Raw genomic sequence first — 21552 nt, forward strand, 5'->3', positions numbered from 1 at the left:
ACACACACACACAAATTCAAATATGAAATAAACGGGTGTAATAGTTAAGGAAAAACTTTAAAAGGGGGGAGCACATGAGGTATGAGGGAGTAGGAAAAGCTGACAAGGTGGGTCTTATCTGTAATCCCAGGATTCAGGAGGCTGAGGCAGGAAAGTCCCTGGGAAGCTAATGCCAGCCTGGGCTACAGAATGAACGTGAAACTTCACACACACGCATACACACACAGTGGTGCACAGGGTTAGCAAAATAACTCAGCAGCTGCAGGCTTGAGTTCGGAAGCCATGGCCCACAAGGGGAGTCCTGGAGAGACGGAGAGACCGCTCAAGTGATGACACCTGCCACCAAATCTCACAACCTGAATTCAAGTCCCAGGAAAGGGGGAACCGATTTTCACAAAGTTGCCATCTGACTTCCGAATACTCAGCCCGATAAATAAATAAATAAATGAAATCTTAATTTTAAAAAAATAAATAAATAAAACAAGCAGACAAAAAAAAAAAAAAACAACTGAAAACAAAACAAGTAAAAAAAAAAAAGAGGGGGAGGAGGATGAGAGGGACTAGATTTCACAAAGAAGGGAAGGAGAAGTTAGCAGGGATAACAGGAAGATGGAGCGGTTGAGGCAAAGCTGTTCCCTTTCTTCCTCCCCGGCTCCCTTACCAACCCCTCCCGGCCCTCCCCCAATTGCTGCCATGCCTGTTAACTCTGTGGGCAGGAGGAGAAAGACTAGGGTCAGGAGGGGAATCCTCTATGAGTTTCCAGCTCTGTCACAGTCCCGCAGTGACAGGTGTGGCTTCACCCATCCGCCCAAAGGATGTGACTTCCTCCCTGGACCTGTGGAATGTGTCCTTAGGGCTCTGAGGTTGAGTGCTGGACAAAGCAGGGGAGCCATGACGCAGGGAAACAATTCATGAGCTGCCACCGTCTGTTCACTGGCTGCTTCTGGCTCTCCTGGGCGCTCTGCCCTACCTTTGCCACCCCCCCATCCCACCGCCAATAAGCAGCACAGTATCAGACAGGGGCGCGGGCACCAGGAACTCGCCGCCAGGACAGGCAGCGAGCCCTTTACTGTGCCCGTTGCAGTCTCTGCCAGGAGGCCAAGTGGGGCAGAGGGGTGGAGAGAGGCGTGGATCATGGATCCATCTGTGGTTGCTATGGTGCCCCAGGCCGGATTTGCCCATCTCTCCTAATGGAGCAAAGGGTAGAGGGGGGAGGGGGGCAGAGAGAGAATAACTGGTCCCTTCCCTCCCCTCTTTTCTCTCTCTGGAGCAGATGTGGGGTATGTGTGGATGTGTAAGGGTGTCTGTGTACTGGATCGGAGGTGTATGCCAGGATTAAGAGGTTTGGAGATGGGGGGACACCCTGAGTGAGGAGGGCAGGGCCCACATACCTATATCCAGAAGCTAACTGGTTACAGTGGAAGGGGGGTGGGGAAAGGCTAGATACCAGCCTGAGAGAAAGGAGGGAGGGACGGACAGACGGACGGAGGGAGGGGAGAAGGTGTGGAGACAGGCCATGTACCAGCCTCTGCCTGCATTCCTCTGAGCCACCCTAACTCTAGGCAGCCTGGACTCCAGGGATCTGAGAGCTGCCGAAGAATGGGCCCAAGGGCAGCGGTCAGGCCTTCCCTTGTCTGGGGGCTCCTGAGTTACTGTTTCCTCTGCAGCTGGGCTCTGAGGAGTCAAAGGCCCTTGCGCTCTCTGCCTCCCTTACCCTCCCAAGCCAAGCCAGGATCTGAGACCCTGTGGATGCCCCCAAGGGGGGCTGAAGCCGCCCTGGCTTTTCTCTACTCCGGAGATGTTCAACAGCTGTCGGGGGCTAACTGCAGCGAGAGTTACGAGGTCCGTGGGGCAGAAGGCAAGGCAGGAATACCCCCAGTCCTACAGAGAGCGGCGGGCACCCTGGCCCAGGCCGCCAATTTCCTCAACATGCTTCTGCAAGCCAATGACATCCGGGAGTCAAGCGTGGAGGAGGATGTGGAATGGTACCAGGCGCTTGTGCGCAGTGTGGTAGAGGGGGACCCTCGAGCCTACAGGGCTCTGCTGACCTTCAACCCTCCGCCAGGGGCCAGCCACCTGCAGCTGGCCCTGCAGGCCACTCGGAGGGGGGATGAAACCATCCTCCAGGACCTGTCTGGGAGCAGGGTACAGGAAGAGAGCCCAGAAGAGGAGGAGCTGGACGGCCCCGTCCTGCAGAAGCGAGTCCTGACCAACGACCTAAGGAGTCTTGACAGTCCCAAGTGGCCACAGGCCGACGGCTACGTGGGGGACATCCTGCAGGTGAAGCTCTCTCCTCCCTTTTTGGAATGTCGCGAGGGCCGGCTCCGACCCGGCTGGCTGGTCACCGCCTCAGCCACCTTCTACGGACTCAAGCCAGACCTCAGCCCAGAGGTCAGGTAAGTGGGTTCGGGAAGAAACTGACCGATGCCTGAGGATGAGGGGGACACAAGGCTACTGTACCACCTACGTCTAGGAGGCACAGCCGTGCGTGCGCACTCAGGCGTGGAATTTTACAGCTGGCACCAGGAACCTGCAGCTACCTCTTAACATTCTCAGGTGTGAGTCTGCAAGCTGTGCGTGAACCAGTCAGTTCATAGATATTTATCTGCACATCTGTTGGTTTGCCTTTTTGTTTAATGTGTGTGCGCGCGCGCGTGTGTTCATTTTATTTTGTTTTCTAATAAGACAGTTTGTCATGAGGCCAGGGCTGACCTGTAAACCCTGATCCTCCTGGGATTACAGGCATGTGCTGGGTGTCTGTTGATGTTGTCTGCACGTTAAGCACAATGAGTGAATGCCCGGGAGCATGCGCATATACAGTTAAGTATATAGACATCGATACATGGGTACGTGTGCGCTCACAGACGGGTGAGTACAGACAAGGACGGGTCTTGGTTCTCAGGTCTGAGGTACAGACTGAAGAGGTAGGAGAGAACCCGAGGACAGCAATAATCCATATTCCTGGCTTCTCCGAGGAGCCACATGGACACTCCAGGAGGCTTCCCAGGAGAAGGAAAAATTCCTGGACAGGGGCTTGGAACCAAAGCCCTTTCTTTCTGTCCAGGATTTGGCTGAGTCCCCAGCGCCATTGCCAATGACCAGGCTCTTGGTGGAGCGGGCCCCAGTATCCTGTATGCTGCCGTAACAGTTTGTGATATTCCGCAAAGAACTGGCTCTGGCTGCAGCTGGGATAGAGGGCAAGTTGCTCGACAGGGAAGCAAGCAGCAAAGGAACGCAGCAAGGCCAGGCTCGCAGCCACGCAGCCGCGCAGCAGCGAGCAGAGCATTGCTTTCCCGGCTCTCTGCCCCCATGCATTGTTCCCAGCAGGGCTTCCCTCCTGTAAGCAGGCTTCTGGCCCCTTGCCAGAGCTCTCCCAATTCAGGCACAACAGGGCTCCTCCATTCCAGGGCTCCTTTGCTGTGATTAGTTCAGACCTGGCTTGGGCAGAGTTGAGGGGCGGTGAGCAGCTGAGCTGCAGATGATGTGTAGATGCAATGGGCAAGTGTGAAAAAAAAAATCCCTTCATAGCGACCAGCAGAGCCCTGGCTCCTGCGTGTCCTGGCATGCCTCTTCCCCCTACCCATTGTCGAAAAGGGGAAAACGACAAGAGGCCGAATAGTGGAGAAGTGGGGGGAGCAACCTGGGGGAGGGGGACTGTTGCCACAGAGACAGGGCCAATGATTGCTGTACTGAATGCGTGTGCCCTTCTGGCCCTGGGCTGAAGTGTGCAAAGACTGTACTGCCCCATAATCTACTGATCTCCTCAGAGGCCCCCTCGTCCCCCTAACTGTCCATCTGCTTCCCTAGGGGGCAGGTGCAGATGGATATCGACCTCCAAAGCGTGGACATCAACCAGTGCACAGGCGGCCCGGGCTGGTACTCTAACACGCACCTGTGCGATCTCAACAGCACTCAGGCAAGGAGGGCGGGCCCACCGAGTCCCGCCTCCATTCCCTTTTCACTCCAATGAGCGGTTAACAAAGCCACCCTGACAGCTCAGAGCTTTCAAGGAGGTCCCAAGTGGTTGGCAGAGCTGACAGGGCCAGCTTTTGGAAAGGGAGGCCAAGGTACAGCCTACTCCATACCTTCCTCCTCTCCTCAAAAAAGCTATTCCTCGGGCCTGTGCAACCTCCAGTGTCCCTCCCTGCTTGCCCTCCGTTCTGGTTAGGCCCGAAGCTTTCCTCGGGTGCACACTTCCCGTTCACACAGCCCTGAGCGTCCCACCGGCATTGCTGGCGGGTGTGGGAGGAGTCCAGCCAAAGCTTGAGAAGCTCTGCGACTGGTGAAGGTGACAAGCTCCAAGCCACAGGCAGGATCAAAGACCTGTGCCTCACAGATTTCTGTTCTCAGCCACTGACCTCGGCCACGGGTTTAGTTTCCCTGCCCGTCGCTGAGGTCGCGTGCTGTCCCCCTGCTGAACAAAGTAGAATCAAGAGCTGACCTTGGCATCCCACCAACCTGGCATTAGGCTGAGGAAAGTAATCCTACGATAAAGCCAGAAAGGTTCTGATGCAGGAAGCTGCCCCTCCATGTTTTTGTTTTTAAGATTCATTTATTGTGTATACAGCGTTCTGCCTGCATGTGCACCTGCACGCCAGAAGAGGGCACCAGATCTCCTTATAGATGGTTGTGAGCCACCATGTGATTTCTGGGAATTGAACTCAGGACCTTTGGAAGATGCTCTTAACCTCTGAGCCATCTCTCCAGCCCCCACGGGGCGGAGAGAGCAGGAGGGCTTTTTAACTCATCCATCTTAGGGTTACTGTTATAACGAAACACCACAGCCAAAAGCAACCTAGGGAGGAAAGGGTTAGTCCACTCACGGTTCATCGTCCAAAGTGGTGAGGGCAGGAAGCTGGAGGTAGGAGGCAATGGCTGCAGAGGCCAGGGAGGGGCGCTGCTTACTGGCTTGTTCAGCCTGCTTTCTTCTAGAACCCAGGACCACCAGCCCAGGAACAGCCCTCCCACGTCAATCGCTAATTAAGAAAATGTCCCATAACTGGAGCTTAGGAGGGCATTTTTCAACAATTGGGGCTCCCTTCACCCCTGATAACTCTAGCTCAGGTCAATGACATAGAACTAGTCATCACCTGTGTGCCAGGTGGGGCAGGTCACGGGAACCGTTTGAAGCGGGGTAGAAGGAACACAGCACGATCGGGCTCTGAGCTCTCTCTGCCTTCACCTCCCCCAGTACCTAGCCCTAGCAACAGCTAGGCACCAGGAAGTGGGACACAAGGCCGCTGTAACTGCGAGTCTGAACAAAAGTACTCTTTTCTTGGATACTCCTTAAAAAGGCCTAACAGCCGGGAGTGGGGATGTTTCCAGGGGGAGGGGGAGGGCTGCGCAAGAACCAGAGAAAACTTCTGGCAAAATCTCCTAATGTAAACCCGGAAGCCGTGGATGGAGGGGGCCGTCCCAGCAGAGAAAGCTTCCAGAGAAAAACATCAGACAAACAAATGTCACTTGTCATCCCCACAGTGTGTCCCCCTGGAGAGTCAGGGTTTTGTTCTTGGCCGCTATCTCTGTCGCTGCCGACCTGGATTCTACGGGGCTAGTGGTGCCGGGGGTACGTAAGTATGGAGGGGACTAAGCAGAGGTTTTGCAAGCCAAGGTGAGTTGGGATGGAACACCTAGAGGAGAAGGGTAGGTTGAAGGTCATCCTGGAAGGAAGTGGGGAGGCCAACAGCAGAAAGCCAAGGGGAGAGGCTGGCAGGGCATGGTGGTGCACACCTGTAGTGCCAGCACTTGAGAAGCTGAGGCAGGAGGATTGCCACGAATTCGAGGCCATACTGAGACCCCATCTCAAGTGAAAAGTGGGGGTGCGGGGAGAAGGAGAGAAAGATCAGCAGGGTTATTTGTAGGTGGCTGCCTTCTAATAAGCCCAAACACACAGGTCTGAGGCAAGTTAGCCTACCAGTGAGCCCTAGCTGGGCATCACCACTTCCTATTTCCCTGTCCTTCACGGGGCACGCCCCTTCACTTTCATTCCTGGGGCATAAGCTACAGGAGAGCATGTAGCTCCCAGGACCCAAGGCTAGAGCCTCAGAGGTCTCTAGCCAAGCTTCCCTCCTCACCCCCATCCTGTTCTTTGCAGGGTTCGAGGAGACTGCCACTCAGGCTGCTGGGCAATTCGGGTCCCCGCAGGGCAGCTCAGGGAAGCTGCTGCGCTGCCAGCCGTGTCCTGAGGGCTGCGCCAGCTGTCTGGATGCCACGCCGTGCACAGTGGAGGAGGCCCTGGCGCTGAGGGCGGCAGTGCTGGCATGCCAGACCTGCTGCATGCTGGCCGTCTTCTTGAGCATGCTGGTCGCCTACCGTTGCCGCAGGAGCAAGGCAAGAAGGCCTCACACAGCTCCTGGGCACATGTCCAAGCCATCTCAACTAGAGGGCTAACTCTTGGGAGAACGGGTGCTAGTCTTGCTTCTCTCCTCCTGAATGTGTGACACTAGGCAGTGACCTCTCTACCTTAGATCTGTTTCCACCTCTGCAATGTGAAGGCACTGTATTTGCTTCAACAAACGCTAGTTGAATGCTACTCAGAGGAAGTCACTAGGTAGTCAGCAGAGTGCAGGGAAGCATATGAAAGAAGGGGGAGTTAATATGATGTGGAGAGGATAGGAGCTCCACAAAGACCAAATATATCTGGGCACAGGGTCTTTTCTGAGACCGATACTCCACCAAGAACCATGTATGGATATAACCTAGAACCTTTGCTCGGATGTAGCCCGTGGTAGCTCAGTAACCAATTGGTTTTCCCTAGTAAGGGGAACAGGGACTATTTCTGACAGGAACTCAATGGCAGGTTCTTTGACCTCCCCACCCCGCAAGGGAGGAGCAGTCCTGCTAGGCCACAGAGGAGGACTTTGCAGCCAGCCCTGAAGATACCTGATAAAACAGGGTCAGATGAAAGGGGAGGAGGTCCTCCCCAATCAGTGGACTTGGAAAGGGGCAGGGAGGAGATGAGAGAGGGAGGGTGGGATTGGGAAGGAATGAGGGAGACGGATACAGCTAGGATACAGAGTTAATAAAATGTAACTAATAATAAAAAGAAAAAAAATCACTAGGTAGGCACTCTGCAAGAGAAATAATCTGGGTTCCCCAAGGCATGGAGGAAGCAATTGAGACAGGAACAGGGATGGAGGTGGCTGTCAGGTGCCATGGGAGCTTAGAGGGGCGACCCCGTTATTCTGGAGGGGATGGCATTGGAGAGAGTTTCTAGAAAACGTGATACCAGAGCGAGGCTTGAAGGCTAGCTGGTTTTTACAGGCAGAGAAGGGGAATCTTTTTGTTTGTTTGTTTTTTGAGACAGGGTGTCTCTGTATAGCCTTGGCTGTCCTGGACTCACTTTGTAGACCAGGCTGGCCTCAAACTCACAAGAGATCCACCTGCCTCTGCTGGGGTTACAGGTGTGGGCGCCGTGCCTGGCTGAGACGGGCACTCTTATTCTGGACCGATGTATGTACAGTCTGACCAAAGCTTGGAGGAATGCCAGAGGCCCTTTCTAGCCTCAGCAACCTTTACTGCGAGCCCAGGGCAGCAGCCCTCGGTGCAAGGGTAGCTAAACTGTAGGGTGAGGCTGGAGGCGTGGCTGTGAACAGAGGGTAGAGCTAGCGCTGTAGGGTGGGAAGCCCAGGGCCAGAGCGAGTCTCCAGACAGGCCCAGGCCAGGCTTGGCCCTACCCTGCTCACACCTCTCTCCCCTGGGCTCACAGAGGATCCGGTCATCTGGAATCATCCTGCTGGAAGCCATCCTTTTTGGATCCTTACTTCTCTACTTCCCTGTGAGTCTGTGGCCAGTAGCTGGCCTTTACTTCTTAGTGTCCCCTACTCCCAAACTCTCACCCTCCTCCAGAGTCCTATGCCCCCTTCTTAGGAAGATTTGGCGACTTTAAATTCCCCCTACCAGACAGGCATGGTGGTGCATGCCTGTAATCCCAGCACTCAGTGAGTTCCAGGCCAGCCTGGTCTACAAAGTGAGTCCAGGACAGCCATGGCTACACAGAGAAACCCTGTCTAAAAAAAAAAAAAAAAAAAAAGGACATTTCTCTCTCACAAATGGCAGAGTAGCCTGGTGGGCTCTGAAGGCTGAGACCCAGGCTCAAAAGAGTTCTCTGATCTGCTGCATGGGTATGGTTTTTCTACCCTTCCCGAAACTTAAGCCGCAACTCTGCAAAAGGGGGAACATGAGGCCTCCTCTGTGGGCCTGCTGGGAAGATGGCTCACGTATGCGTATGCGACACGGAACTAGAGCCGAGTGAGAGCAGAGCCGACAGCAGCTTTTTCCTTCCCCTGCCATCAGGTGTTCATCCTGTACTTCAAGCCCAGCGTCTTCCGCTGCATTGCTCTCCGCTGGGTCCGGCTGCTGGGGTTTGCCGTCGTCTACGGGACCATTATACTGAAGCTCTCTAGGTAGGGCCTGACAGACCCCCTCACTGCTCTGCTCACGCCGGGCCACCCAGCTCATTCACACAGTGGAGTTTTTCAGAGCCAGACCTTCCCCTCCCCCCCGCCCCAACCAGCCTCAATCGCTCAGCTTTTCCCTCTCCGGGTAACTTTTGGAAAGAGCACAAGAGGTAAACACGTGAAGGGCTGGGAAGCAATGGACAGAATTCAGGGCTCAGGTGAGGTTAAGAGCACTGGCTGCTCTTCCAAAGGTCCTGAGTTCAATTCCCAGCAGTCATAGGGTGGCTCACGACCATCTATAATGAGGTCTGGCGCCCTCTTCTGGCCTTCAGGTGTACATGCAGGCAGAACACTGTATATGTAACAGATCAATAAATCTTTATTTAAAAAAAAAAAAGGATTCAGGGCTCCGGCCCCAGCCTCGGCCCTCCCAAGTTCCCATGTGTACTTTTCTCCCCTCAGGGTGCTCCAACTGTTTCTGTCTCGAACTGCCCAGAGGGGCCCGCACCCAAGCAGCGGGCAGCTGCTGCGGCGTCTAGGGCAGCTCCTGCTGCTGGTGTTGGGCTTCCTAGTCGTGTGGACAGCGGGCGTCTTGGAGCCAGGGATCCAGCACACACCTCTGGTGACCCGAGGCCACACTCCCACTGGCCGCCACTTCTACCTCTGTCACCATGACCACTGGGACTACATCATGGTTGTGGGTGAGCTGCTTCCACCGAGGCGAGCCTCCCCGAGCTCCTAGCCGTTTGCCTCCAGGGTGGTCTTGTGCTAGCTTCCCCAGGTCTGGGCTGCCCAGCATGCTCTGTTTTGGAGAGGGTCAGCAGGCTGCCGAGGCGGTAAAGAATCCAGTCCCCTCCTCTCCTCCCCGAATCTCCACAGCGGAAATGCTGCTGCTGTGTTGGGGCAGCTTCCTTTGCTATGCCACCCGGGCGGTCCCCTCAGCCTTCCATGAACCCCGCTACATGAGTATTGCCCTGCACAACGAGCTGCTGCTCTCCACTGCCTTCCACACAGCCAGGTGAGCACCAGCCCTCCTTCCTCAGGCTCCTCCCACCCTGCCAACGTTCCCCGTCTCCGGGTGAGGGGCTCCACCTAACAGTAATCCTTGCAATGCTGCTCTGCCCACACATGCCCTTCCTATACCCCAGATCTCATTCTGGAGAGATGCCCAACCCACAAGAGGAGGAAATGTGTCTCTTTCCTAATTCCGTGCCTCGGTCCTAAGTCCCTCAAGCCCTCACTCCTTCCTTCCTCTTTAGCCTTCAGAGCAGCAGGCCTGCTGTGTGCTTATGGGGACCTGGGCCTGTGGTGGCTGAAGAAGCAAACCACGGGACCCTAACAGAGTCCTGAGCACAGTTCTGTAACCTGGGCAGGCAGAGGCAGTGGGGTGGAATCAGAAGAGGGGATTAATGGGAACCTTGAGATTACACCTGTAATCCAGAGAGGGAGGAAGGGTATCCTGCTGGTGAGTGCCAGGCTGGAGCTAGGGCTGGGCTCAGGGAGCTTAGCGAGGTGAGGCAGGCAGGCTCTGATGATCACCCTGTCCCACCCGGCCCTCAGGTTTGTGCTGGTTCCTTCCCTGCACCCAGACTGGGCCCTTCTCCTCTTCTTCCTCCACACCCATTGTACGGTCACAGCCACACTGGCTCTGATCTTCATCCCTAAGGTAAGGCCTCTCCCCTACTAGACAAGGCAGGCCCTCAGCCCCTTGGTAAAGAACGCTGGGGGCCCGCCACCTCACCACCCTCTCCACGTTAGGAAGAAGGAGCATCCTAGGCAAGGACTGGGTTGGGAGAGGGAGCTAGTCCCTGTTTCCCGTTCCCACGCTGGGAACATAGAACCACGGATGGAGGAAGAGTTGTTGTTGTTGTTGTTGCTGGTGTTGTTTTGTTTGGGTTGTTGGTTAGTTTGTTGAGACAGGGTTTCCCTGTGTAGCCCTGGCTGTCCTGGAACTCTATAGACCAGGCTGGCCTTGAACTCACAGAGATCTGCCTGCCTCTGCCTCCTGAGTACTAGGAGTGAAGGCGTGAGCCACCGTGTCTGGTCCCCTTTTAATGCAGCTGGTAGACTCTGAGGGTGTGGGGAGCAGTTCATAGAGGCGGGTTGGAGAGCTGAAGGCCATGCCTACAGACATCGTGCTGGTCACTGCTGAGGAAGAACGACAGGGAATTAAATTCCCAAACCAGGGCTGGAGAGATGGCTCAGAGGTTAAGAGCACTGCTCCTCCGGAGGTCCTGAGTTCAGTTCCCAGCAACCACATGGTGGCTCACAACCATCTAGAGTGAGATCTGGTGCCCCCTTCTGGCGTGCAGGTGTACGTGCAGATAGAACATTGTATACATAAAAAATATATAAATTAAAAAAAAAAAATGTGTTTAAAAGAAAAAAAAAATTCCCCAAACCAGAAAAAGAGTAGAGTTAAAGACTCATGAGGTAAAGGCAGAGTCAGTGAGGGTAGGAGTGGACAGGGCACTGTTGTGTCTCCCATCTCCCTCATCTCCTCATCTGTCCCGGCCAGTTCTGGAAGCCAGGGGCGCCTCCTCGGGAGGAGATCTTAGAGGAAGTATATGAAGACGAGCTGGACCTTCAGGGCTCAAGCTCCTACCTCAACAGCAGCATCGCCTCAGCCTGGAGTGAGCGCAGCCTGGACCCAGGGGACATTCGGGTAGGCCTCCCTCTCCCACCCCAGTTCCTTTTATTGTTTTGTTTTGGTGTTTTGGTTTGGTTTTTTGAGACAGGGTTTCTTGTGTGTAACAAGAGTCCTGGCTGTGCTAAACTTGCTTTGTAGACCAGACTGGCCTTGAGCTCACAGAGCTCCACCTGCCTCTCCCTCCTGAATGCTGGCTGGGATTAAAGCTGTGCCCCACCACTGCCTGGCTTTTATAGTGTTATGCCTGCATGTGTGCCTACATGCCAGAAAGAGGGTATCAGATCTCATTATAGATGGTTGTGAGCCACCGTGTGGTTGCCGGGAATTGAACTCAGGACCTTTGGAAGAACAGCTAGTGCTCTTGACCTCGGAGCCATCGCTCCAGGCCCTTGGTATCAACCTTTAAGGACTAAACAGAGGAGCATAGCTGTGCTGCCACCAGCCTGCATACCACTGAATCACCCCAAGTCTTCCCTCCTCCAACACTGCATTTCCCTTTTCTACCATCCTCGACCTCCCTGACTACATACCATGGTACTGAAACCCAGATGCCCAAACCCTTAAGGCCCAGGCCCAGGCAAGAATGTACTCTTGACCCCATGTCACCATGGGGACAGACTAGAAACGCCTTGAGTCCCTAGCAAAGTGGAATGGCTGGTGACCCTAAGGGTCAGCCGTGGGGGCTAGGAAGTTTTGACAGAGGGTGACCACCAGGCTCCCATTTCTTTCACTGAGCCCCTGGGGAAAGCAGCTCTCTGGAGGACTGCTCTGAAGGAGCTGGCTCCCTCTTATTTTCCTTCCCAAGGGCATCGTAGAGAGCCAGGGGTTGGCATGAGACTACGTGGCTTCAGAAAGCCATCTTGGGAAGCCATCTACCTACCCACCCCCCCCCTCCCAGTTCCCCTCCCAGGAGCCTCTGCGGGTCTCTCCATGGCCTCGCCATCTTCTGGGTCCTGCCTAGTCTGCCTTTGTGCTCCTCTCCGAACTGTGGAACCGGAGCACAGAGAGGCCTAGCCATAGCCACAGCACATCGGCCCCTCCCTTTTTAGAAGACAAGCTAATCTGCTACTCCTGTGCCAGCTTTGGGGGGAAACCCGGGGCGCAGAAGTCTTCTTTGACGCCAACTTCTTTGACGTAACGTTCTTCCAGGAACCTCCCAGAAAGCTCTTGGGAAATGAACATGGTCACAGAGAAAAAGCAGGGGCGCCAGGCAGTGGTGCTGCACACCTTTGATCCCGGCACTTGGGAGGCAGAGGCAGAGGCAGGTGGATCTCTGAGTTCAAGGCCGGCCTGGTCTGCAGAGTGAGTTCCAGGACAGCCAGGGCTACAGAGAGAAACCCTGTCTCTAAAGCAAACAAAGATACAGAGGCACAGTGAGGTCAATAAAATAGCTTTGGGGTACACATGGGTCAGAAGTCGCATACCAGCCCCACCCGCCCCCAATGCCACTCATTTTCCATGAGATCACTGTGCCCCAGGGAAGGGAGGTCACCCTGTACCCGCAGAGCTGAATGGAATCAGCTCAGAACCACCTTGGCTCTGGTCTTGAAGGAAGTGCTGAATTCTATGTTTTAGAAAAAGAAGGGGGAGGGTGGAAGGCTGGTAGAGATGGCTCAGCTGTTAAGAGCCCAGTAATGCTCTTCTAGAGGACCTGGGTTCAATTCCCAGCATCCACACGTCAGCTCACACCTGTCTATAATTCCAGGATGCGACACCCACAGACATACACACAGGCAAAACACCAACACACGTAAAATAAAAATAAATAAATTATTAAAGAAAAAGAAAGAAAGAAACAAGAAAGGGACAGAATTTGATGGAAGCATGATTCCGCAGAGAAAACAGTTTAAACAAGGGTCGGGGGTGGGCTCAGCCATCTCAGAGGTGACTCTGCTGCCCTACGCCCCCTTCCTTGTAGGATGAGCTGAAGAAGCTCTACGCCCAGCTGGAAGTCCGAAAGACCAAGGAGATGGCCGCTAACAACCCGCACCTGCCCAAGAAGCGGGGCAGCTCGCGACAGGGGCTGGGACGTTCTTTCATGAGGTACCTGGCTGAGTTCCCAGAGGCCCTGGCTAGGCAGCACTCCCGGGACTCGGGCTCTGCAGGCCTCAGCAGCCTGCCAGGCTCTTCTCGACGGAGGCTCCTCAGCTCCAGCCTCCAAGAAACTGAGAAGCCACCAGCCCTGCGCAAGACCCGCAGCACCTACGAGCCCCACAGGGAACATAGCACACCTCCCCTTGACTCCACGCTCAGGAAGACCCTGTCCAAGAAGGCCTCACCAGCAGAGGTCCAAGGGTCAGCAGAGGGCCCCCCAGCCCTGGGCTTCAGGTCAGCCAGTGCTCACAACCTGACAGTGGGAGAGAGGCTCCCCAGGACCAGGCCCATCTCCCTGCAGAAGTCACTGAGTGTGGCGGCTGGCTCCAGGGAAAGGGCTCTGCTTGTGGCCAGTCAGGCCTACCTGGAGGAAACATATAGGCAGGCAAAAGAGAGAGAGGAGAGGAAGAAGGCTGAGGCGGCCATGGTGAGCCCGGTGCGGAAGCCATCAGCCAGGAGATTACAGCGACCTCTAAGGGCTCCTCTGTCAGCCCCACCTTCCCCTGCCAAGAGCAGTAGTGTGGATAGCTCCCATACCCTAGGGAGGCCTCATGAGGAGGCTGGGAGGAGGCTGCCTCACCCACCCATCCGGCACCAGGTCTCCACACCCATCTTGGCCCTGTCTGGGGCCTGGCTGGGAGAGCCAAGAATGCTGTCTCCCACCCCAACCTCTACATTGGCTCCTGTTCTGTTGCCAGCTCCGGCCCCGACTCCCATCCCTGTCCTGACACCGGTCCCAAAGCCCCCCCAGAGCCCCACCCTACTCACTTTCATCTGCCCCTGGGAGAATGCAGAACTGCCAGGCAAGAAAGAAAATGTGGTCCAGGAAGGCCCCACAGGGCCAGAGCGAAGCAGCCACTCACCTGCCTCAGCTCGTACCAAGATCTGGAGGGCCCTCTCTGTGGCAGTGGAAAAAAGGGGAACTGGGGAGAGTGAGACGGTCACAGAGGGAGGTCATGCCCAGGAAGAAGGTGATAATATGGATGAGGACAAGCCCAAGGTCTTCTCAAAATCCCACAGCCTCAAGACCCCTCTGCAGCAGGGCTCCGTGCGCAGCCTGGGCCTGGCCATCAAAGCTCTGACCCGTTCTAGGAGCACCTACAAAGAGGGCGGGGAGGCCAGCCCTGAGACTGAGAAGGGAAAGCCTACAGAGGTGAGCGCCGGGGCTCCACCCCGATCTCCCAGGCTGGGCCGGCCCAAAGCAGTGAGCAAACAGGCTGCCCTCACCCCCTGTGAGGATGAGGAGTCCCTCCAGAACCAACAGAATGCTCAGACCAGCAGAATGCTCCATGTTTGTCAAAAGGAGGGCAGCAGAGATCAAGAAGATAGAAACAAGAGGACCTTCCAGGGTCTAGGGGAGAAGAAAGTTGAGCGAACTGGTAAAATAGCGCTTGCCACACTGAGGCAAGTTTTTGGAGACAAAAATGCTGAACAAGTGAAGGAATCGCCTGTGGGACACCAAGAGGTGCCCAGCGCTGCCCTCCAGCCCCCAGGCAGTGCTGACCACAGGGTGGCTGAGGTGTGTCCCTGGGAGGTAACTGAATCAGGAGCGTGCCAGCCAGAGGTTATCAACAAGGCCAAGATCGGCTCCTTGGAGGGGTCTGAAGGAGGCCTTGAGAAGAAGCCATCAAGACAAGTTCTAAGTAGTTCCTGGGAAGACAGGGAGAGAGCCCCGGGGGAACCAGAGCCCGAAGGTGTGGGTGCCATTACTCGCAAAAAGCCGGAGAGGCTGGTCCGGAGCCAGGAGGCGGTGTGCCCTTGGGAAAGCATGGAGCCTGGAGGTCTGTCTCCTCAGTTGGCCCATCAGGACTCTGACAGAACCCAGGGCACAGAAGTGAGGAAGGGGGAGAGGCATCCAGAGGCTCTTCCACAGGGTGCTGTCAAGGCAGAGCTGTGCCCATGGGAGATGAGCGATGTGGGGGAGGGGGAATTGGTGCAAAGAGTACAGCAACTCCCTGAAGAGCGGCAGAAATCCCCCAAGAAGGCAAGCTTCCGGAGAGAACAGAATCTGGGCAGAGACCTGGTGTCTCTTTGTCCGTGGGAAAGTACTGATTTTCGGGGTCCTTCGGCAGTCTCACTTCAAGCCCCAGGAAGCTCAGGGAGTCTGGGCAGTGGCATTGCAGAGGTATGCCCCTGGGAGGCAGGAGAGACATCTCATGACAAGAAAGCTGAGGTCTGTCCCTGGGAGCTGGGAGATGGGCTGACAGGTACAGAAACACTGAATCAGGGGACAGATGGGGCATCTCTCCCAGGAAAGGAGAATGCCTCCAGAAAGGGACGCTTAGTTGGGACGGGGGAGCAAGCTGTGAGGGCAATGCCCACACAGGAGTCCGTGTGCCCCTGGGAGGAGGCGGCCCCTGAGCAGCCCAGCTCATATCCAGACAACTCCTCATCAGGGGCTGGTGGGAAATCCCTAAGCATCGAGGGCAGTCGGGCGCTGCAAGTGTGTCCTTGGGAAGTGCTCGAGCCAGAGGGAAAGCAGGCAACACCTTCAACAGCAGAAATCTGTCCCTGGGAAGGAGATGGGCGAACAGAAACCAGGACACCAGAACACACACCAAAAGGAGAATTTCAAAAGGATGAGAAAAAACCTGAAAAAGCGAGAATCCAAGCATGGGGAAAGGCTGAGGGGCAGAGCCAAAAGCAGGAAGCCATCTGCCCCTGGGAGAGCATGGACCGTGGTGGCGCCCCACAAAAAGACACGGAGAGACCCCAGGGCACTCTGCGGAGGCCAGGCAGCATGGAAGGCAAAGCTGCGGAGATCTGCCCATGGGACGTGGAGCAGGAGACCCTGGCAGCTGAGAAGGCCAAAATCTGTCCCTGGGAAGTGGGTGCTGGGGCTGGAGAGGAAAGGGTTCCGGGGGCTGAAGCCTCTGGCATCTCTCCAAGTGATGCAGGTCAGACATCTGTAGATTCCGGACCCAGCCCGACATCTGCTACTGCTCCAGAGAAGCCAGAGAGGCCAGGCTTGGAGAAGGAGGTTGTCTGTCCCTGGGACAGCTTGAGTCCAGGGGATTCCTCTCAGCAGCCAGACACTCTGAACACTGAGAAACTAAAAGATGGGCTACAGAAACTGGACCATGTGAGTGCCAGGCCGATAGAGGTGTGTCCCTGGGAATCAGAGGAAGTTCCTACCAGTGAAAAAGCCAAGATCTGTCCCTGGGAAGTGAATGAAGGAAGCCTGGATAAAGGACTGGAGCAAAGGAGAAAGAGTCTGGACATGGCAGGAGCCCCCCTCCAAACAGAAGGCACGTCAAAAGAGGACGAAAAACTCCACCAGGGGCAGGAAGAGGAAGCTACCTGTCCTAGGGAAGACAAGGACTTGAAACCATCTTCCAAGGTCTTACCCAGCACCACCAGTGGTGAAACAGCAGAGGGACAGATCTTGGAAGCAAGTGACAGGGCGACTGACAAGGGAGACCTGAGACAAGACCTGAAGATGGGTTCTCTCCCGGAAGCCACAACCCAAGGAAAAGCTCCAGCTTTAAAATCCCAGTCTGCCGTTGATGGGAGAGGAGCAAGCGAGGATCGCCAGTCTGTCTGCCTGCAGGAAAGCCTGGTCCCGGCAGGCTCTTCCTCCTATCCACACAGCCAGTGCCCTGACCAACCTGGAGCCAGCTCCCGGACCCTGGTCACTGCTGGGGATGCTGGGATGTGCTCGTGGGGTGCTCCTGACCCAGATTTGCGTAAACCTGACAGTGACACCAAGGTTGAGATCTGTCCCCAGAAGGAGCCTGGGACGGTTATGGAGACAGAGACATCAAGACAAGATGACGAAAAGGAGAAATCTCAAGAAGAAAAGGGCAGGGCGCCTGAAAAACCGGAGCACAAAGGTGTGGCAGTTCAGAAAACACCCCAGACCAGCAGCTCTGGGCAGCAGGAAGGTGGGGAGAGTCAGGACTTTGGGGTGCAAGCAGCCTTGGGTGCTTCTGGTGGAAGCAGAGGCAGTTCTGAGGACATGAGCTGTGCCGGGGTGGCACAGGTGTGTCCTTGGGAAGTAGAAGAGGTTCCCTCTGCCAAGGAAGTGGAGAGCTGCCCTTGGCAAGCAAGTCCAGGAGCAGTGGGGGAGGGGGCACTGGACCGAGAGCAGGGTGGAGAGTCGCAGGGGGCTGGAGGGGCTGAAAGGCACTTCTTAAAAGCAGCAGAGGCAGACTACCCCTCAGAAGGCATGACATCAGCAGGGCTCCTCCCCGAGGCAGACACTCTGGACACAGACGACCCCAAAGTCAGCCCCCACGGAGCAGGCAGCCCAGGGAAACGGCTAGCAGAAGTCTGTCAATGGGAAGTCACAGACCCAGAAGGCAATAAAATCAAGGGCACCATGGCAGACATCTGTCCATGGGAGGAAGACAGGGCCCGACCTGATGAATCTGGCCTCCTGGCTTTAGCCACAACCCAGACAGATGTCCCTGCTGCCCCTGAGAAGTCACTTTGCCTCTCCGTACACAGATCTTTGGAGACCTTTCTCCCAGACAGCAAGAGCGTCCGCCCAGAACTGAGCAAGCCAACCAGTGCTTTTCCTCTGGAAGGTGTCAGAGAACAGGAACCTTCGGGAATTGAGTCTGGAGCCAAGTCAGCTCCAGAACCAAGTCTTGGAGAAGGGGAGGCTCCAAAGTCTTTGTCCTTAATTGAAGACCAAGGACAAATGGCTTCTGAAGCCGAAGCTGAAGAATTCAGCCCCCCACCTGCCTATCCTTGGGACTGTGAATGACAGCACCATGGTGGGGTCAGAGCTCCTTCAGGACATTCCCCACCCACGTTCCAGTGTCCCCAAAGAGCCAACTCAAAAGACGCTTGACTACTTCCTCACCCCAGGAGGCCAAGTGGCAACCCATTCAAAAGAAACTGAACAAGAAGGGTGCAGCCTGGACCTGGAACATTCCACCCTCCTCACTTCTCTTTCTGTTTGAAGAAACAAAAGCTGGACCTTCCCCTTCTTAAGAATTCTGCCATCCGTCCAGAGCACCTGACACAGCTGTTCAAGTCGGAACTCTTACTTACACGAAGTTTACCCTAGGCAGCAAAGAACTACACCATACAAGGCAGTGGCACGGGAGACTGGGCAAGAGACAGCTATAAAGGCATGTAACTAAGGGTGAAAGACAGGGCCTGAGAGACAGACAGCTCAGTGGTTAAGAGCATGCACTGCTCTAGCTGGGGCCCAGGTTTGGGTTGTCAATACCCAAGTTGAGGGGCTGACAACTGCCTGCCACTCCAGCTCCAGGGGGATCCTCCAATTTCTTCTTCTTGTCTCTGCAGCCACCTACACTCATGTCAGACAGATAGACAGATGGACACACGTACAAAATTAAAAATAAATATTTAAAAGATGAGTCAGAGGAAAACAGAGGCAAAATATGTGCCTGCAAAAAAGAAATCTCATAGGCCTAGACCATGTCCTCCTTCTCACCCCTTTCCTTGTGGCCAGGCTGGTCTAAAACTCAATATGTAGCTGAGGCTGGGCTTAATCTTCTGGTTTTCCTGCATCCACTTCCTGAGTTCCAGGGTTCCAAGTGTGCGTCACCATGCCCAGTTGACTCAGTGGTGGCAACTGAGCCCAGAGCTTCCTGTATGCCAGGCCCAAGGACCCTGTCACCCGGACTATATCCCCAGCCAGCCTTTGTCTTCCTGTGGGTACATGCGGTCCTGGGAACTGAAACCCAGTCTTCGGAATACTAGGCAAGCACCCTACCACCAGGCCACATCCCCCAGCTCGAGGGGGATTCAGACCTGAATCTCCCATTTCTGCTCTACTAGCTCTCATATGCGCCCTGACTGTCTGAGGTAGCAGACACTCTGACATTTATGTCACGGCTCGTATCCAAAGTGACAACAGAGACCAGAGAAGAAAGACACTCTCTCGGAGTCCTCCCCACACAGACAAGGCGGTCTCCCAGATGTCCCCAGTAAGCTTCCTACCGGCCCTTTCAGCCATCTTCCCAACTTCCTGCACCTGTTCTTGCCGTCGCCAGGGCTCACCTCGCTGCCTCCTCCTAGTCTGTCTACAGTCAGCAATAGGACCTCTTCCCAACTGGAGCTGAGGGGGAATCTCTGGTTCTCAGGCAAGAACCACCCTGACTCACTTGTACTCTTTCTCAGTGGGGCCTGAGAGACAAAATAGGTGCCACCACCATCCTCAGAAAGAGTAGCACTCCCAGGCTCGAGAGAAGCCCAAGGGCTAGGAAGGGCATCTTGTGAGTACAAAGCCTCTGTAGCACCCCCACCCCCACCCCAGCTTGGCTCACTTCTCAGCCTTTGGTTGGTTCAGGCTACCTTGCTTAATTAAGCAGCGCGAGATAATGGAGGGTTGGTGTTCGATGATCCTGTCGGAAGGAAACTAGGAAGGAGAAAAACAGACATAGACGGTCTGGCTTGGGAGAGTGAGACCGGGGAGGACAGGCAGACTGATGGAGCAGAGCTGGAAGGGGCATTAAAGACGTCTAACAGTACTGACACTGACACTGTTTAAGAGGTGGAAAGCCCCAAATGAGACCAAACATCCAGCGAGAAAACCAGGAGTCTATATGCAAATGCTGAACAGATACAGGGCCTCACAGGACAAAAAAAAAAAAAAAAAAAAAAAAGGCAGCTCAGTGCCCCATTTCCAAACCGGAACAGAATAGACTCGCCTCGTCTAGTCTCCTTTAGGGGCCATCTGCCCCCATTCCCACACTGAGCCCTCCTACCCACCCAGATCTCCTGCACTGGGTTTCTGCAGCGGCACTGCTGTTCAGGGCTGTGGCCTCTTACGCCCACAACTTCTGAGCTACGGCAGGCTTCACCAACTGTGCAGCCCAGAGCAACCGGACTGGGTCTGATCTGGCTGGGAAGAGCAGTTATCCCCACATTGTTATAAATAGCCACCCGGGAAAATAATAAAGAATGCTTGTTCTCAGCTACTGCACTCGGCTCCGGCTTATTTGTAATGGTGGTTTCCTTTGTCGACACAGGGACAGCAGACAGAAAACAGTGCCTGCTCCACAGCCATCCTATACCCCATAGGACTTGGGGTGGTCTGGCTTACTCTCTGCCAGTGCTGGGAATCACAGCTAACAGATGCTCTCTGTGTGGTTCCCCTAGCCAACCCTTCACATCTGGGGCCATTTGCTCAGCTGGATTTGATCCCAGAGGAAATGAAAATTGCTCTTATCCTCTGGTTTCTCGGTGGCAGCTATTGCTTAGCTGTGATTTAGGATTATCTAGAAAACCAGAGTCAGACCCATGGCAATGGGATGAAATAGCTTATCTGAATCACTGCTTTTCATCAGTTCAGGAGAAATCAATGTAACATTTGCCTACTAAGCGTGCTTTTTTGTTTCTCGGCTTCTCTCCCCTGCTGGGATTATCTCCCTTCCTTCATACTCCCTGGCTATGGATCCGGCTCAAAGCACTTCTTATTTTCCCTTAATCCAGGGCTCAGGCAAATAGGATGTATCCAAGCCCCACTTGGACAGTAATGCTGCAAACTGATGTACATTTTAAGCCCTGGAGGTTGAGACTAAACAGTGAGTCTGGCCACTTCGGAGCAGCCCACCAGGATCTATCTCTTCCCTAAGCATATACCTGTTTCCTCAGTCCATAAGCATAAGCTGTTACAAAAACACCAGGCTTGGGCCAGTGAGGTGCAATTGCACTTACCCAAGTTCAATTTCTGGAGTCCACACTGAAAGGCATAATTTGTCCTCTGACTTCCATCTGTTTTGCTTGGTTTGGTTTGGTTTTTTAAGACAGGGTTTTTCTGTGTAGCTTTGCCTTTTCTGGATTTGCTTTGTAAACCAGCTCCATCTGAAAGCTATCATGCACACATTCACACTCAAACACTCTCACACCACAATAAATAAATAAATAATAACATTGATACATAAAACATCCCCCAATAAGGCCTCTCCTGTTTGCAGCTTTGCTGAAGTGGCAGGTTTAGAAAGACCAGAGTTAGGTCACTTATTTCTAACCCAATTACAGTTTCCCTTTTACCCTACTCTAGACACCATCAGACCAGATTAATTCTAACCTTAAGTGACAAATAATTTAAGTATGAGAACTTTGGCTGTCACTTTTCCTGTGTTGTTAAACCTACGGCCCCATGCATGCAAAGCAAACAGTCTACCTATTAAGCTGTATTTCCAGCAGGTCCTGTTTTTAAACAAAAACTCACACTGGACTGAGGAACTCAAAAGCACTCTGAACCAAGCTTGCTGCTGGAAAAGTAAGACTCCTCTTATCATGCCCAGATGTCCCGGGACACTGAGGGTGTAATCCCTACACCCTTCTCCACCCAGGCTAGCCTTGAACTTGCAGAGATCCACCTGTCTCTGCCTGAGTGCTGGTGCTCTGCCTTGGCGTAGCTGGGAAGAGCCAGGCTATGGGTTTAATCTCCAGGGGCAAAAAGGTGGCAGTGGGGGTAGGAGG

The 21552-nt window shown here is 54.5% G+C and overlaps 1 protein-coding gene across 2 annotated transcripts; it reads left to right on the plus strand.

Annotated features, from left to right (window-relative positions):
- The first annotated feature begins 1599 nt into the window (after positions 1-1599).
- On the plus strand, positions 1600-20023 carry Gpr179 (G protein-coupled receptor 179). 2 transcript variants are annotated; one of them, XM_060386852.1, is made up of 12 exons: positions 1600-2396; positions 3808-3916; positions 5479-5566; positions 6095-6330; positions 7709-7777; positions 8296-8405; positions 8862-9100; positions 9279-9417; positions 9960-10065; positions 10918-11064; positions 12968-15898; positions 15950-20023. In XM_060386852.1, exons 1-12 carry the CDS (start codon positions 1600-1602, stop codon positions 17852-17854), a joined length of 6876 nt encoding a protein of 2291 aa, XP_060242835.1. In that variant the 3' UTR covers positions 17855-20023. The 2 variants fall into 2 exon arrangements, with proteins under 2 accessions (XP_060242835.1, XP_060242833.1); XM_060386850.1 differs by having other exon boundaries at positions 12968-20023.
- The last annotated feature ends 1529 nt before the right edge of the window (positions 20024-21552 follow it).

The sequence above is a fragment of the Meriones unguiculatus genome, chromosome 7 (assembly GCF_030254825.1).
Source record: "Meriones unguiculatus strain TT.TT164.6M chromosome 7, Bangor_MerUng_6.1, whole genome shotgun sequence".
Taxonomy (NCBI): domain Eukaryota; kingdom Metazoa; phylum Chordata; class Mammalia; order Rodentia; family Muridae; genus Meriones; species Meriones unguiculatus.